The following is a 16,197-nucleotide window of genomic DNA, read 5'->3' as shown; positions in this document are numbered from 1 at the left end:
TGTGTAGGAGAATGCACGGTACAGGGTTTCATCATGTGCTTGTTTGTCTATGTACAAACATACGTCTGCATACTTCGAAGATCCTCCAAGTAATAAATGCTCCATCGGTGTTAGGGCACCAAGTTAGTAGTGGAGTGACGTCACAGCAATAACCGTTCAACGGCTAGAGAGCGACATGTTCACTCCACGACGTGTGGCAGAGTAATGCGTATTCATCGGTCTGCCCTCACCTCTCCTGAAGCGATGAAGGTTCGCTCTAGCCCCGCTATCGATGGTGACACAACGGCAGCCGAGGACTGTTTGCCTAGCGTCTACCCTCTCCGAGACCGCAACGACCACTGCTTGCTCGTATATCGACATCTGTTATCGCATTCAGTTGGGAGGTAATCTTGGCGCATGTAGTTGAGAAGTGGGGTTGGCTATGACGTCTTGACGGGTCCTATCAGAGTGTATTTAAGAAGCGTACGAGTGTTGGCTATGTCAGTTTACATCAAGTGAGTTAGTGAGAACTATTATATAAAATGTATTCCTGTGACTGTGGTAAATCTTTCACTCGTAGTGATAATCTTCGTCGGCATCAGCTCCAGAGTTGCCAAGGAGGGCCTGCAGTGAAACGGGTGAGAGTGGATAATGCAACACCTATGTATACGTGCAATTGTTGTAATGTGACAATTCCTATGAGCCAAGTGAATTCTCACCGAAGAACCATGAGTCATAAAAATAATGCATGTGTTCAATTGTCTGACGGTTTTCAAATTATAACGAATGCATTCAATTGCCGCATTGCTACATACAGGTGGAGAGTTCGATTGTAACCAGTGACTACATGTCATTTTTCAATAAGATTAGGCAGAAGGTCATTGAATTACTGGAATCAGCCATCAGGATCCATAAAAGCATCAAGGTGAATATGGAAGTTTTTGGGAATTATATTCTTCAGACTGATGATTCGAGGGACACGAAGTCATTTAATTCCCAAAATAAAATAGTGGACCAATCTTCAGATTTGAATGCTGTTTTTGATGGATTCCGTGATGTAATTGTGGCTCAAACGACTGAGTTCCAGGATCGTGACTCAGGTATTTATTTTTTTAAAATTTCAATAAGATTGAATAGTAATATTTTTTTTTTTTATAATTCAGGTTGGACTTGTGAAAAAATATTGTTTCTCGAGGTCAACATTAATAAATACAGTCCACTGGAAGGACGTTCATATGTGAAGCTGCCTCAATGTATTCAATGGAAGAAAGCTGTTGTGAATGTTCGTAATGAAGATCAATATTGTTTTGCTTGGGCTATAACATCAGCATTATATCCTGCAGATAGTCGAGTGTCCGAACTTACGTCATATCCACATTTTTCCACTGTTTTAGATGTCACAGGTATGGATTTTCCGGTTAAAGTTAATAATAAGAGTATCGAAATATTCGAAGATAGGAATGATATTTCAATTAATGTTTACGGTTTAGAGAGTACATTTGAGAAGGGTAAAATGAAGTATGAAGTGATTGGTCCATTGCGATACTCACAGAGAAGACTCCGGAGACATGTCAATTTGTTGTTTATAACTGATGACTCCGGTAATGGTCACTATTGTTGGATCAAAGATCTTTCAAGATTAGTTTCTAATCAACTATCAGCTCATAGACAGAAAAAATATTTTTGTGACGGATGTTTGATATATTTTTCTGATGAGAGATTGCTTTTACGTCATAATATGTATGATTGTAATCACATTAGTACCACAACACCAACTACTAATTTAAAGATCAATAAATATGGTAGAATGGTTGCGGAAAATAAACTAATGTTTGAAAACTTTGAGAGGCAAATGAGGGTGCCATTTGTAGTGTATGCTGATTTTGAATCAGTGCTTAAACCGATTCATGTGAATGAGCCAAATCCTGAAAGTTCATACACGATTAAAACATTCAAACATGCCCCATATTCATTTGCTTATTTGATAAAGTGTTCATATATGATGATTTGTCAAAATTTTTTACATATAGGGGTGTAGATGCAGCTCAGAAATTTGTGAGTAGCATTGAAGATGATTTGAAAGAGATACATGAAAATCATCTCAGAAACCCTAAACCGATGGATACACAAACTGACGAAGAAGAAGAACAGTTTGCTGCAGCCAGAACTTGTGGTATATGTAATAAAGCATTTACTGATGGTGACGTCAAAGTAAGAGATCATTGTCATGTCACAGGAAAGAAAAGATCACATGCCGCTCACTCGAAATGTAATTTAAATTTCAAAATACCAAACTTCATACCTATCATTTTTCATAATTTAAGTGGTTATGATTGTCATTTATTCATAAAAGAATTGTATAGGAATAAAGAGAAAGTTGATGTTATCCCGCAAACTAAAGAGAAATATATATCTTTCACGAAGCATCTCTTTACACACAGCTATACCGATAAAGATGGTGTGGTTAGGAAGAATTATCTCAAAATGAGATTTATCGATAGTTATAAATTTATGACTAATTCGTTGGAGAAGTTGGGTGCAAACTTGACTTGACCTCCGATCAATGTTTGGAGATGCACAAACATTTCCCACAAATTGAGAAATTCAATTTGATGAGACAGAAAGGTGTAATTCCATATAGTTTTGTTGATGACATTGACAAATTGAATTATCCATTACTTCCGACAAAAAATCAGTTTTATGACACACTCAATTGTGAACATATATCGGAAACTGATTATGATAGGGCTAGAAAAGTTTGGAATTTATTCGAGTGTCAGAATTTGGGGAATACTCTGATTTGTATTTGAAGTCGGATGTATTGCTACTATGTGATATTTTTGAAAACTTCCGCACCACAAGTTTAGAGATATATAACTTAGATCCGGCACAATATTACACTGCACCTGGATTATCATGGGATGCCATGTTGAAGTTCACTAATGTTGAATTGGAATTACTAACTGACATTGATATGATTCACTTTTTTCAAAAAGGTATACGAGGTGGAATTAGTCAATGTAGCGAGAGGAAACATATAGCAAATAATAGATTTTTACCCAATTATAATCCCAACGAACCTTCCACATTCATTACATATTTAGATGCAACAAATCTATACGGTCACAGTATGTCACAACCTCTACCAACAAGTGAATTTACATGGTTGACACCAAATGAAATTCTTAATCTCGATGTGATGGATGTGAGTACTGATAGTCCGTATGGGTATGTATTTGAAGTGGACATTCATTATCCACAAGAGTTGCATGATAAACATTCTGACCTTCCATTTTTAGTCGAAAAAATAATACCACCTCGTACACAATCGAAAATTCCCAAATTAATTCCAAATTTGAATGATAAAAGAAAATATATTGTTCATTATAGGAATCTACAGCAAGCTGTCAAAAATGGATTGATTGTAATGAATACACATAGAGTATTGAAATTCAAACAATCATGCTGGATGAAAACCTATATAGATCTTAATACTGAAATGCGTAATAGGTCTAACAACAAACAATCTGTTAAAGATTTCTATAAACTAATGAATAATGCGGTGTATGGAAAGACAATGGAGAATGTAGATAATCGAATTGATGTTAGACTCGTTACACATTGGGAAAATATAAAGAAAAATATAGGTGCCAGCACTCTCATAGCCAAACCAAATTTCAAAAATTGTTCAATTTTCACTGATAATTTCGTTGCCATTCAATTGGGTAGAGTGAAGGTTCATTACGATAAACCATTATATTTGGGATTTTTCCATATTAGAATTATCTAAAACAGTCATGTATGACTTTTTCTATGGATGCATCAAACAACACTTTGATGAAAATGTCTCTTTACTTTACACAGATACCGACTCGCTCATTCTTAAAGTAAACACAGAAAATTTTTATGAATTCATAAAAACTAACATAAGTAGATTTGATACATCCAATTACAGTATAGTTAACCAATTCAATATTCCAGTAACAAGTTCAGTCTTGGGTAACTTCAAAGATGAATTTCCAAATGATCCAATCATGAGTTTTTATGGTACAGGTGCTAAAGCATATTATGTGAAATCTGTTGATGGTGAATTTAAGAAAGCCAAAGGGGTTAAACGATCTGTAATAAAGAATGAATTGACATGCGAAGATTATCAAAAAATCGTCGAACAAGGTGGTATGATATTCAGAAAGATGAATTCATTTAGAAGCGTGTTACATGATATGTATACTGAATTAAAAAATAAAGTTGCATTATCATATCACGACGATAAACGATTTATCATTCCGAATACTACCCACACTCTTCCTTGGGGTCATAATGATATTGAATTTTATGAAAACGATCCAAATGAGAACATTCGTTGGATAAGTAATATTATTCAACAATCACAATCTCAGGAGACTCCATTGGATCAATTGATTAATTTATTATCTGCCGAGATCAATGATTGAAATATCATTCAATATCTTCAAAACCGAAAATTCAATATTGATATTTATGTAGCCATTTATAATTAATAATATATGATAGAAGTAATGTGATATTAATGTATTATGTATGTATGTATATGTATTACTGTAATGAATATAAAATGATTAAAATTTTATTTGTATTATTTCTATTTCCCTAATCAATTACTGCAATATATAGTATAATGTAAATGACAGAAATATCAGTTTGAAGAGAATCATCGTAGAGTGCACAATGTCTAAAACAATCGATAAGTTTGGTAGAAAAAGAAAATGGGGTGGTAATGTCATTCGAGGTCCTCCTGGAATGGTTTTAAATTAACAAAAGATGGTCATTATGACATGCAAAGGAAAATATTGAAAAATACAAGTGAACCAATTGACAAGAGTGATTGTGTAACTGTATCATATCTTGAGGGGAAATTAATGGAGCAAAGGAAGTTATACTTCTAGCCCTACAAGCTGCAATACAATCCACAATAGGCAATATTGCTCGGGACGCCCGGCAAGCATTTAACGATAAAATTGCAGAGGCTCGGATAACTTTCACTCGTAAATTTGACAAACTTACAAGTGATGTAGACATAAAAATGTCTGACATAACAGCGTCTACAAATAAAAAATTTGATGCTATGTCAAACATAACAGGGACTACAATGAAAAAGTATGATGTACTGGAACAGAGAGTTGAAGTATTGGAGAAAAACCATAAAGAAGTTTTGGAGAGAAACTATAAAGTCAGGCCATCATCATCAGGTGGACTGGGATATCCAGGACTGAACATTAATCCAAATCATAGAATAATACAACCAAAACCAAAACCAACTGATGATGTATTAATGGAACCAACATGGTGAATGTATTCCCTCGTTAGGTTAGGTTAATAGCTACGTTAGGTTAGCTGCATACTTACGTAGGTTAGGTGTTAGGTTAGTATTCCCTCGTTAGGTTAGGTTAATAGTTACTGTAGGTTAGGTTAGGTTAGTTAGGTTAGGTTAGGTTAGGTTAGGTTAGGTTAGGTGTTCGGTTGCATAGCGGTAGGTTAGCGTACTAGGTTAGGTTACGTTAATACATACGATAGGTTAGGTGTTCGGTTGCATAGCGGTAGGTTAGCGTACTAGGTTAGGTTACGTTAATACGTTAATACGTTAGGTTAGGTGTTCGGTTGCATATTATGTTACGAACGCGCGCGCGAAGAGGGCGTAGATGTCTCTCCAGATGTCCCGCCTACCTGGGGCCGGAGGCCCCACCCACCTGGGCGGAGCCCAGGCAGTGGGCGGGGCCCGTTAGGCCCCCCCCCCCCCCCCCCCCCCCCCCCCCCCCCCCCCCCCCCCCCCCGCCACCAACTTTTCGGATACCCCCCCCCTTTCCGAAGCCCCGCCCCCTTTCCGAAGCCCCGCCCCTCCCCTCCCCGAAGCCCCGCCCCCCCCACTCCCAACATTTGCGCATGTACACCCCTACCCTCATCGCGCATGTGCGCTCCCACCATTTTCCCACCGCTCACGCATCGAAGTCGATACCCTCCGGAGAGCACTCCACAACATTCAGTTCGAGAAGTCATCTCATCGAGAGCAGTCCACTCCACAACAAGGCAGTACGTTCCAACGACCAACTTGATATTTGAGTAAGTAAATTAGGAATGTTATTTTTATATCAACTAACTTTGTATTATTTCTTCTTTTTCAGAATGGCAACCAATACACAGGAGGTGAATAATGCTGTGGCGTCTATTCTGCCGGTGTCCGCTGACCAGGAGGAGGCAGCATCTTCGAGAGCGGTGACGGTTGACCAGCCAACCACTTCGCGTTCGCGAGTTAGGTGCAGATCTTCTAGCCCTGACTTATTCGAGGAGGAGGAGGAAGTCAGGGCTGTGAAGAAGGTTTGCCAACGACCTGCAGCAAAGGTTGGTCCTATTTCAAAGTACCGAGCTACTTGCAATAGGACTAATCCTTATGCAGGTAGTTTTTTCGACCTCTCGTAAGAGGGCCTCCACACCAGCAGCAGCACCAGCAGCAGTGGAAATTCCGAGAGTCCTTCTCCGGAGTTGGTGATATTGTCGCCGTTGGTGACGCGACTACCACCGCTGCCAGCGACACCGGCGGATCCTGAGGTGTTGGTGCCACAGCCTATCGGAGAGGTTAGTGAAAAGATGAGTGTTTTTCTGCAGAGATGCAAGAAAGCAGAACGAGCTGCCCGATCTAGCGAGGCCGAGTTGGTTACCATGAAGCGACAAATGGCTGAAATGGATAACCGACGGAGGGAACTCCAAAAGGAAATGGCCGAAATAGATCGGAATTATGCATCTCTGCAGGAAAGGTGTAAAGCAAAGACCTCTTCGATAGAGCTGTACAAAAAAGTAGTGACAGTTATGGACACTCTTTTTGTAGATGAAGTGTAAATGTAAGATTAGTTTTAGGTTAGTTAGGAGTATTTAATTATGGTAGTTTTAAGTTTATATTTGTTAAGTTTATATTGAATAAAGGAAAAGGAAGTGAAATAAAGGGTGTACACTGTTTTTTGGTTTGGTACACATTGAACAATGCGATGGTTGGAGCATTTTTCTTCACTTCCTCTTATTATCATTATTATTTTTTTATTTCAATTCCAAGTTCTTCTAGACAAATACCTCACATCAATTTTTGTGTTCTCTAATCACTTGTAAATAATTTCATGTGAAGAAAATTTAAAAAATAAAAAAATAGACATGTTTCATAGTGAAATCGACAAGTATATTTCATTTGTATTTTATCCATTCAAGTATCTCTTTCATTGAATATGTCTTATGTCACTTTGCAATTTACCCCTACTCATTGAATATGTCTTATGTCACACTACAATTTACCCCTACTCAATGTTCCACACTCCTCTCCCACTCCCTCTCGAAAGTATAAAAGTAGAAATCATCTGATGAAACATTCAGTTGATCAGCTAGCATCGAGATGGAACCCGATTCAACCTCCGAACCCTATAGCTGCCCGGATCAGGGGTACAACTTCAATTACTGGGATAACAGCCAGGTACAGGTTGTCTCTTCCACCACGGAACCCCACAGTCCGCCATACGAATACCGGGATCACGACATCAGGATGCAAGTTCAGCATGTCACTGGCAGTGACGAAGGACACTTGGATGACTCGGAATATCCAGATCCTGACGGATGGTGGGACCCTGCTTATGATGACATTGTCCCAATGAGTAGCGACGACGACGATGATGACGACGACGACTCTGGTGATGATGCTGATGACGAGCTTGACGTTAGACGTCCTCCACCATCCCTATCCTCATCGAGGATAGTCCTCCGCCATCCCCAATCCTAATCGATGATGATGTCCTCAATTCCGATGATGACATATAATCATCTACTCGTCCATCATTTCCTTTCCTTTCCTTCCACGGAGTACACACTTTTTGGTTGGTGTACACGAGGCACTGCGAGGCTGGGGCAGTGTCTTCCTCCCTTCCTCTCCCTCTTATTAGTTTTTTTTCCATAATAATCACTAGAATTTCTCCTAATAATCGCTCAGAGTTTCATTCTTGATGTTTTCGAATCTCAAACACTGTTCTACATTTCACCCCCTCCATTTCATTTCTTCCAATATAAATATAGCAACAATCCCAGTTCTATATCATTCTTCCACAATGTCGAGTACAGGACCCATCCAAGTACATGAAATAGATTCAACGTCTGATCATTTGAGTACAACCTTCGCTCAATTTCTGCAGCGAATCTATGATCTTCCTGATGATTTCGCAGAACGAGTGGAACAAGGTATTCAGGACGACATAGATGCTGTTGACGATAATAATGCGGATGATGTGATTAGTATATCATCTGATTCAGCTGATTATGACGACGACGACATCATGAGTATATCATCTGATTCAGATGACTACTATGAGGATGATATCATTAGTATATCATCTGATTCAGATGACGATACCATAATTATTGTTTCTGATGATGAGGAGCGTTAGTCCATATCATTGCATGGATTAATAAAAAAATAACAGCCCTTTTCAGGGCTACAATTAAAGACTGAAACAATAAAAAAAATAGCTCTTTTCAGAGCTACCATTATACTTTCAAACAGAAACAGATTCATACCATTGTTAACATTATGTTAACATTATAATCTCAAACGAAATATATGTATGTGAAAGTATTCATCATTATATGCATATGAATGATTGACAAATGCCAACTTCAACTTTCATTTAAAGTAGTACTCATCATATGCATAGATATTCAATGACTATCAAATTCCAAATTTCGACTTTTCAGTCAAAGTAGTAATTTATTTGTCATATAATGTATAGATATTCAAAGACTAACAAATTTCCAACTTAGACTTTTATTAATCAAAGTATTCATTTGTCACATAATCTATGAATACTAATACAACTAACTACTGTTTGTGTGAATAATGTAGCCCTGAAAAGGGCTGTTGTTTTTTTTTTTGACCAGTAGGTCCACGGTTATTGTGCCACAGGTTGGACATTATTACATATAATACATGTAGATACTCGGGTGAAGTTTGTTAGTGGCCTCTCGCAAGCTTCACACCAATTCTGTCCCATTTCCATAATTGAGACAGTGTTGTGGGTGTTGACATGGGCATACCACCCTCCATTATTGTTTCTATGCGAATAAAACCGAAAGCAGCACCAACATAGTTTTTTGTTCTCTCCATCTATTGTGCTGATCAATACGTATGCATCCAATGCACAATACAAATCCAAGGGATCTTCCAGTGTCTCACTGACATTGAGTGTTCGCATACCGATCCTCATAGCACCATCACCTTCAGTTGTGTCAGCTTCTATCCCTTCATCATCTCCTTCTTCATCCATGACCCTCTCAAACTCCATCACGTCATCATCTTCGTCGCTTTGGTTGGCCTCGTTTTCAACTTCGTCTATCTCATCTTCATCGACTCCAACATCTTCTGCTTCAACTATTACTTCCTCTAGCGGAACATTGACATCCTCATCATCTGATTCGTCTATCCAATTGTTTTCATCAACAGCAGCTATTCTATTTAATGCAGCATTTATTTTTGCAGAATTCATCTTGTTGTTGTTTGCTCACAGTTGTAGAGAGTGAATGAATGAACTCTAGGTTTGCAAGTCAACTTATATAGGAGGTGATGCGACTCCCACTTGACTCGTTTAGAGTGGAATAGTAGGAGAAGTTATCCCACTATACTTCCACATGATGTTGATTTGTATAAATAGAGATCGTAGGTATAGGAGAGAGCATTCAGAGTTTCTGTAAGTCATCTCTTTATATTTCTAATCGAATTAGTAAAATGCCGTTTCCAAAAGAGTGGAATGAAAAACCAAAAGTGTGTGTCTACCCAATGATGATTGCAGGGGCTATTGTGTGCTACTTTTGTCAAATAAGTAGACCTAAGGATTCAATCAATCCATGTACTGGTATGTGTAGTGATTGCGTGTTGCGGATTCAACTATCGCCTCCTTCTCATCCACCGAAGCGAACAAAATCGGATTATCGTCAACAACAGTTACAGTGTCTGAAGTGTTCCGAACCTATAATATTTAACAATATAGGTATCTGTAGAAATATTTGTGGTATCTGTGCTGCCGTTCCAACTCCACTGCAACGTTGTTTGCGTTGTGATACATATTCCATGAATTGTTGGAATCATGTATGCAATGCATGTAGAAGTACTTGGGATCTGTGTGAGAAGGTTGGTCAACTCTACCCCAATAGGAGAATCCATTTTTTTCAATGTTGGTGTTTGACGCACGAGCAACAACTATTGAGGAATAGAGTCAAAGAACGTTCCACATCCACAGAGACATATTAACATTTTTCATTTTTTATTATCGTTATTGTCCTCTATTATTAATAAATATATATATATTTTGAATTTATTTGTATTATTTTCTAACATTTAAAAATACATGCATGCAACACAAAGTTTTCCTCTTAAATGACAAAGATTGTTACATGCGTGAATAGTTTAGTGAGAGAGCGCATGTGCCAGTTGATGAAAGAGCGCATGCGCTAGTTTATTTTCTTCTATAAATGGTGAGGTCTCAGTAACATCATCACCTTTCCTATCCACATTCTATTGCTATCACATATCATTCCTCAGACCTTAATAATCATGAGCTCTATGCCGCTATTGATTGCTGAAGATGGTTCACCACTTGTTGATATCGATCAGACTGATTTTGAAAATATTCCAGTATTACATTTATCGAGTCAAGATTCGATAAATGATTTTGATATTAACGACTTCGTTAACTTTGCAGATGTGCCAGAACCAAATGAGCAAATTATTATTGAAAATCCGATCGTTTCGCAATTATCATCACTCAAACACTCTTCATCTACCCTTCCTCTTGGTGTTGATAAGAAATCTAGAACAATCAAGAGGAAGGTTACTAAGGCATCTTCATCGATTGTCACTGACTTTAAAGAAAAGAAAGAATCCAAAAGTGTTGTGCGACAGAAAAAACCCGCAACGAAAAGTGACAGATCGAAGAGGAAGCCAAAAGGTACTCCTAAAGAAATGAAGAGTGATTTGAAAGCTGAACCGCTATCTTCTTTCAGCCCCCTCCATCGGTTTGGGGAAATGAAAAGGAAAGCAAAATGCCGTCTTGTAAAGGCACAGATGACTATTGCTGAACTTGAAAAGAGTGAGCGAGCTATTAATGCTAATAATGAAACTCTTGAAGCATTAGATGCCAAGATTGCATTAGCGAAGGTTGAATTGGCTAGAATGTCTAAAGATGCTGATGAACTCCGTTCAAAAATTGGTAAAGATAAGCAATTCCATCAACGTTCGAGAATGCAAGCTCAGGCTGAGCTTGAGGAGTCGACTAAGCTTTATGAGACAGCATTATCAGTGAGAGATAATTGGCAAAAAGAGTTGGATACTGCATTTCAAAGTGACGGCGATTAGTTTTGGGAATGATAATGTGTTTTCAATATCGTGAGTTGAAAAATATAAGCGGGAATGGAGTATACAATTAATTTGGTTTGGTATACACAGAACATTGCGAATGGCTGGGGCAATGTTTACCGCTGCAATATTTTTCAGTTCACATACTTATAATTGAAATGAAAACAATAATGAACTTTAATATTACTTTATTCATAAAAGTCACTATTATATACATTTAAACCATATTTGATTCATCAATCCAAGAATTTTGTTCGCTAGGAAGGCCTAACCACTTTACATATACTTTATTTTTTCTTCTCTTCAACACCTTCTCAATCAGATATACGTCAGGATTCTCGGTTCGTAATAACTCTTCTTCGTAAAAACATCCTCTAATCGGCTGTTCATTCATATCTTCAAGATTATAAGTCGTTGGGATGGTTTTATTAATTTTAACAATCTTGAATAGCTCCGTGGTAAAATTCGCAGTGTAAGACTTTTCAAAAATATGTTTGTATTTACTTATACGTACAATATCATTTAATTGGAATTTGGGTTTACTTTGTCTTCCTCCAATTCCATTGATACCCTTGAATTTTAATTTTGTTGTTGAATCAACATTGATGGGTGCCATACCTATTGTACGATGAACTTTATTATTATATCTACTAGTTATAATTGGAAGAATATCAAGCCATTTGTGGTGACCTCTCATCGAAAATTCCTTGTAGAGCCATGCCTTTATTGTACGAATCACTCTTTCTGCTATAGCTGCCTTCTTTGTGCTAAATGTTGAATAATGATTGATATTATATTCTCGCATGAGAGATGAGAAGCTTTTATTGAAAAATTCTTTCCCTTGATCGCTTTGTATGTGTTTGGGGGAGTATTTGGCTTCTTTCAGTACATGTTTCATTGCATTAGTTACTGTACTACCTGTTTTATCTTTAACTGCTACAGTCCACAGATATTTGGAGTAACAATCTATCACTACAAGTATATATCGGTATCCTTCATTACTTTTTGCATAAGGTTGCAGTTCAGCTAAATCTATTTGCCATAGATCTGCAAAACCTTTGATGGTGGTTATTCTTCTACGAAAATTACGTCTTGCAGGTTTATGTAATTCATTAACAACTTGTCGTTTGACATCACTTATTTCATTAGTCATTCTATTTCAATATGATTAAAGAGAAAAGGTGATAATGTTACTGCATTGAATGATGATGTGACAGTGATCATTACATGTGAATATGTTAATATATTATACCTTCTTCACGTAATTCTTCAATTATTGAAATTATTTCATTATCATGTCCGGTATGTCCGGCTGACTTTGAAGCTACCAATAGTCGTAGGCGAGCAACTAACTCTTTCGGTGAATTCCAGTACACATAATTCACAGGTTTAGAATTATATATTTTCTCCATTTTCACTCGTTTGAGTGCTCCACCAATTTTACTTCTACTTCTTATTGGATATTGTCGTGAGTCTAATAGAGGTTTGATAACTTCACGAAATTTTTTAGAATTTGTATTTTTAAAACCATTCTTCAGATGATATTGTTTATATGGAGCATTCGTTATTTTCAATATTTTGGAATATACTTGACGAGTTTCTTCATTATCAACATCTTGTGGATTCTTCAAAAAAATCATATCATACAATTCTGGACTACCTGCGCATTCATATTTTTTCACTTTATTAGCATCCCAAAATGAAATGTTTCCATCTTTGAAATTTACCACTAGACTTCCCATTTTCAGCTTTTGTGTAATTGGATCCATACGTACGCCAAATGTTCCATCATATGCTGGATTTCTAGATTTTATATTATTCAAATGTTTCATCAAAACATCTTCACCACTTTCATTCATAACAGGTGAGATGTCAGGATCCGAGGAATCGATGTGGGACGATGATGGTGTTTCGAATAGAGTTGTTCTCATATCGTCTTGAAGTGTGCTCGTGTCACTATTCACAGATGATACACTACCAAAAGATTGTTTTCTTCCTATTGGAGTACTCATGGGATAATTTGAAGTAGATTGAACAGTTCCATGATTTGGTGATAACACTGGTGATTTAGAAGTAGCGTTTGATGATAAAACATTCAATGGTTTCATTATGGGCTCATACAATCTTTCAAGTGTCGTACGATTTTCAATATTATCATTCTTGATAGAGTTGAATTTCTGCCTGACAGCTTCTGTTGTCTCTACTAGTTGACGTTTCAAATTTATTTCATTGTTTTTATTTTCAGGATCTTTTTTTGTATTCATAATGCCCTTTTTTTTGAATTAAAGCTTAATTCGTTGGTGAAGTGACCACTACAATATTCAGTGATCGAATAAGTTCCAAAAACAAGATCATGGGTATATAAAACTATCGAATCCTTTGCGATATCTACCTTCATCTATTTTTCTATCCTTATCAATGACTAGAAATCCATATTGGTCCTCCCAGCATTTAACACACATCAATTGGAATTGTTTGAATGTTACATCGGGTGAAACATGATCTGAATAAATGTGATGTAAATTCGTCTCATCTTGTTTGAACATTATAATGAAATTGGTATTGTCACGCACTAACTGTTTGGGTACCCGTGAATATGTCTGTGCTAGATAAAAACAATCAACATCCTTATGACGTCCCATACAGAAATATGATCTAATAATATCTTGCTTTTCACATATTACATCATCGAAAATGAAAACAGAATTAGGCTTAGCGTCGGAGGGTTCCACTATTTCTGCATTATTGCTGAATGTATAAAAACCTAATCCTTTTATAGGTTCCAAAACACTTCGCAAGTACTGATATTTAGGTTGATTGAGTGATTTCGAATAGAGATACACATTTCTAAATCTCAGTCCTTGTGGATGTGTTAATAGTGATATCATTGCATTCGTCTTTCCACAATTTGAAGGTCCTATAATGAGTCCTCGAACTGATGATGGAAGTAGTGGACCATGTCTGAATACCCTTTGTCCATTCAATCCACAACCAAATTTCTCATCTAGATTATCTACAGCAAACTTTTCTTTCTGTTTTACAATGCGCATCGTGCCGTGGTTGGAGACTATATAAATGTTATTAGCTTATTCATTTCAATGTGTACCATCAAACGATACGGACGTATTGAAAGTGATCGTAAAATTAAAAGAGGTTGTGGTTTTGTTAATGATTTAATAAACAAACTTCCTTTCGAATTACATCTACCGGAGGTTATCAATACTGTGGACCGGGTACAAAATTGAAACAACGTTTAGCTCGTAACGACCCTGGAATCAATAAATTAGATATTGAATGCAAAAAACACGATATTCAATATTCTAAGCATCCATCCGATCTTGCAGCAAGACATTTAGCCGACAAAGAACTTGAATACAGCGCTTGGGATAGGGTTAAATCGAAGGACGCGAGTATTGGGGAAAGAGCAGCTGCATTACTTGTCACCAACATTATGAAAGCGAAAAGACATATGGGCATGGGTTGTAGTACCAATAAGAAAAAATGTAAGAGGAAACAAACGAAGAAAAATAAAATTAAAAAAGTTGCATTTGGTGCTGGGATAGTCCATAAAGTGCGAAATGTATTGAAGAAAGCTGGTGGGAATCAATTTGTGACGAATAATAGCAAAAAAGCTATCACTGTGGCATTGCAGGCGGCACGTAAATACCTTAAAGCTGCCGGTGGAAAGAAGAAAATCCGCACACCACGCATAATTCCTGTTCCCAAGATCGGTGGACTTTTACCATTGATACCAATTTTTGCTGGACTATCCGCACTAGGAAGTTTGGCGGGAGCTGCTGCTGGTATTACCAAGGCCGTGAATTCGGCAAAAGCCAGCAGAGCGGCTTTAATGGAAGCCAATCGTCACAATAAAACCATGGAGGCTGTAGCATTAGGCAAACGCGGAAGTGGAATATATCTCAAACCATACCGTAAAGGTTTAGGACTATATTTAAAACCATACAAAGCCACAAACAAAACAAAAAACTAATTGAACCCCTACCTCAGAGGCCTCTTACTGATCTCGATCTCAGTTATTATGCACAAAAAATGAAAATTCCACATTTTCGTGGTGTTTTTATGCGTGATAGATTACCATCTTCAGGTCCAAAACAAAACGAGACAGCTATTGTTAATTTAGATGGAATAAGTGGACCAGGAACACATTGGGTGGCATATAAAAAATGTGGGAAAGAAGTCACATATTTCGATAGTTTTGGAGATCTACCCCCACCATTGGAATTGACTCGATTCTTTCGAAAATGTTCGAATGTAAAAATCAAATATAACTATGATCGACAACAGAAATTTAATACAGTTCTCTGTGGTCACTTGTGCTTGCAGTTTCTCTCTAAATAATTTTCCAAATAAAAATGGATTCAACACCAAAACTGGATCGGGAGGCTATCAAGGGAATGGGGTTTTCACTTAGAATGTTTTCAAAATATGGTACCTTGAAAAAAATGGATAAAGTGATGCTTGCAAATATGCCTAAGGAAGTGATACTTGCATGTGTTGCACATGAGATTGCATATGTTTGGGAAAAGTTGCCTAAGCATCTGCAAGATGACATCGATATAATGAAACATAGATATTGTTATGAGCACCACCACCACGATCAAAATTCAGAATCGGATGTTAATGACGGTCCTATACCTCGGAAATCTATGTGTTGTATTTGTAATATAGAGGATGTGAATATTGGTATCAATAAAAATGATACTTATTACAATACAACACCTTCCAAAAAGTGTAAATTGTCTCAAATGTGCTGTTGCTGTGTACAATAATAAATTGAAATGTGTTTC

At 37.1% G+C, this 16,197-nt stretch overlaps 1 protein-coding gene across 1 annotated transcript; it reads left to right on the top strand.

Annotated features, from left to right (window-relative positions):
* Window positions 1-5,881: 5,881 nt before the first annotated feature.
* LOC141480672 (uncharacterized) lies at window positions 5,882-6,987 on the top strand. The gene is made up of 2 exons (XM_074170912.1): window positions 5,882-6,075; window positions 6,138-6,987. Exons 1-2 carry the CDS (start codon window positions 5,924-5,926, stop codon window positions 6,430-6,432), a joined length of 447 nt encoding a protein of 148 aa, XP_074027013.1. The 5' UTR covers window positions 5,882-5,923; the 3' UTR covers window positions 6,433-6,987.
* Window positions 6,988-16,197: the final 9,210 nt, after the last annotated feature.

This window comes from Leptinotarsa decemlineata, unplaced genomic scaffold (genome assembly GCF_025532065.1).
Source record: "Leptinotarsa decemlineata unplaced genomic scaffold, Ldec_3_MD MMD2_tig00000008_RagTag_RagTag, whole genome shotgun sequence".
In the NCBI taxonomy this organism is placed as follows: Eukaryota; Metazoa; Arthropoda; class Insecta; order Coleoptera; family Chrysomelidae; genus Leptinotarsa; species Leptinotarsa decemlineata.
This window is presented reverse-complemented; position numbering and strand designations above follow the sequence as displayed.

Excerpts from the sequence above, each read along its gene's own strand:
- LOC141480672 (XM_074170912.1), top strand. The coding sequence starts at position 5,924 with ATGTGCGCTCCCACCATTTTCCCACCGCTCACGCATCGAAGTCGATAC. Across the intron at positions 6,076-6,137 it reads ACGACCAACTTGATATTTGA|AATGGCAACCAATACACAGG; the intron begins GTAAGTAAATTA and ends CTTCTTTTTCAG.